The sequence below is a fragment of the Centrocercus urophasianus genome, unplaced genomic scaffold (genome assembly GCF_019232065.1).
Source record: "Centrocercus urophasianus isolate 14NV4802_14NV808 unplaced genomic scaffold, USGS_Curo_1.0 seq_1456, whole genome shotgun sequence".
NCBI lineage: Eukaryota > Metazoa > Chordata > Aves > Galliformes > Phasianidae > Centrocercus > Centrocercus urophasianus.
The window spans coordinates 1-2,343 of NW_024884649.1; the positions used below are offsets into that span (position 1 = coordinate 1).

General features: G+C 70.6%; 1 protein-coding gene across 1 annotated transcript in view; it reads left to right on the forward strand.

Moving 5' to 3' along the window:
* The first annotated feature begins 11 nt into the window (after positions 1 to 11).
* The window catches only part of FOXO6 (forkhead box O6), a 13,766-nt gene continuing 11,434 nt past the window's right edge, over positions 12 to 2,343 (forward strand). Inside the window, exon 1 of the mRNA XM_042815262.1 lies at positions 12 to 449. Coding sequence (XP_042671196.1) covers positions 12 to 449 — 438 coding nt within the window. The remainder of the gene's footprint in view (positions 450 to 2,343) is intronic.

A 2,343-nucleotide genomic window follows, 5' to 3' on the forward strand; every position in this document is an offset into this window, starting at 1 on the left:
GGGGGGGGACCATGGAAGAGAAGCTCCAGGCGCATCAGGTGGAGATCGACCCGGATTTCGAGCCGCAGAGCCGGCCCCGCTCGTGCACCTGGCCGCTCCCGCACCCCGACTTCGCGGAGGACGACGATGGGGGATCGGCGGGGGCCCCCCCGGCTTTGGCTCCCGGCCCCGCGGACGGCCCCGAGCACGGAGGGGGGGTCCCGGGGGAGCGCAGAGCCCCCGCCGCCGCCGCGCCGCCGCCCCCCGGAGCCGACGTGGGGCAGCTCCGAAAGGCCAAAACCTCCCGACGGAACGCGTGGGGGAACCTCTCCTACGCCGACCTCATCACCAAAGCCATCGAGAGCGCCCCGGAGAAGCGGCTCACGCTCTCGCAGATCTATGACTGGATGGTGCGCTACGTCCCCTACTTTAAGGATAAAGGAGACAGCAACAGCTCCGCCGGATGGAAGGTAACCGAACCGCCGGGCCGGCCCTCACCGCGGCCGCGCGCGTCGTAGGGGAGCGGTGGGGCCGGAGCGTGGCACGGAGCTGCGCCCCGCGGGGACGGCGGCACCGCTGGAAGGACCGTGCCCGGCGTCCCCGCTGCCCACCGCCTTCCCCCCCCCCCTCCCGAGGGCACGGAGACCGCAGGGACCCCCCCGGTGCCCCCCTCGCCGCGTCCAGATGGTGCCGGGAGCGAGGAGCCGCTTTCTGCTCAGCCCTGCCGCCTCCGCTGGGATCGGTGCGTGGCGGGCTCGGGGGCTCCGGCACCTTCGTAAGCAACGCGGCCGGCATCGGTCACCCGGCTCGGCAACCGGGGGGGCTCTTTTGGGTGCAAACGGGGCCCTTTTGGGGTGGGGAAGCTGAGCTGTGTGCCACCTGCAGCGCGGAGCCGGTGGCACAGGTGGAGCTGTGCTCATAGCAGCCGTGTCCCCCTCCTACCATGGCCGTGTCTCCATCCCACGGCCGTGTCCGCCTCCCAGGGTGCCGGGAGCTGCGGGGGACCTCCCCATGCCGGGACACCCGCACGGCCTCGGGTTGCGGGGTATCCCCACGTCCCCCGCCCGCTGGGGCAGTACGGGGACACGCACCCGGTGACGTGGAGCGGTGCTGGGGGTGTCCGGCTGCGCACCAGGGCGGTCAGTGCGCTGTGAACCACCGGGTGTCCCCGGGTGTCCCCGCGGATGGCGGAGTCGCGGGGCCGTGCGCTGCGCGGTGGGCAGAGCTGCCGAGCGAGGATCGGCGCAGCCCTCGCCGTCCGTCGTGGCGGTGTCCCCGAGGGGCCGAGCCGTGCCTTCCCTGGATGCGTTGGGGACGCGGTGACACGCGGCTGTGCGCTGTGGGTGTGCGCCTCCCGCACGCGTTGGCTCCGACGCGTGGCCTCGTGGCGAGACGGGCAGAGCCGGCGGTGCCACCCGCATCCCCACGCTGTCCCCGCAGCGCCGGCCCCGCGCCGTCCCATCTCGAGGGACCCCCCTCCGTCCTGCTGTCCCCGCGCTGCCGGCGGTGCTGTTCCGCCCCCGCCCCGGTCCCCGCATGGCTTCTCCCCGCGTCCCTCCCGTCCTTTGCCCGGCGCTGCGCGGTCCCCTCGGCGGTGCTGAGCCGCTCGGAGCGGATTAAAAGCCCCCGTTCCTTCCTTCCCCCCCCCCCCCCTCGCCTCTCCCGGCCGGGAGCAGCGGTGCGGATTTCCAGCGCTTCATTACCAAGAGCGGCGCCGTCCGAGGGGGTCCCGGCTAATGGGCCCCGCGCTAATTAGCTCGGCTGCCTCCCCGAACCGGGGTTGCACGCGGTGGGGGTCGGAGGGCTCCGCCTTCCCATGGAGTATCGCGGTGGGATCCGAACGGGATGTCCCGTCCGTTGCTGCACCCGGGCCCCCAGGAGCGCCCACATCTCCTCTTGGGTGCTGGGTTCCTCCAGGGTTCTGCTTGGGGGAAACTGAGGCACAGCGCTGAACCGGCAGCGACACCCGGTGGGGCGCGGGTGCTCCGATGGGGGAGGGATGGACCTATGGGAAAGGGTGTCCCTATGGGGCAGGGATGCTCCAATGGGGCAGAGATGCTCTGATGGGATAGGGATGCTGTGATGGGGTAGGGATGCACCAATGGGGCAGGGATGTTTCTGTGGGGCAGGGATGCTCTGATGGAGCAGGAATCGATCTGTAGACAGGGATGCACTGATGGGATAGGGATGTTTCTGTTGGTCAGGGATATTCCTATGGGGCAGGGATGCTCTGGTGAGGCAGAGTTGCTCTGATGGGGCAAGGATGCTCCCATAGGGATGTTCCTATGAGGTACAGATGCTGTGATGGAGCAGGGGAGTTCCTATGGGGCAGGGATGCTGTGGTGAGGTGGGAATGTTCCTATG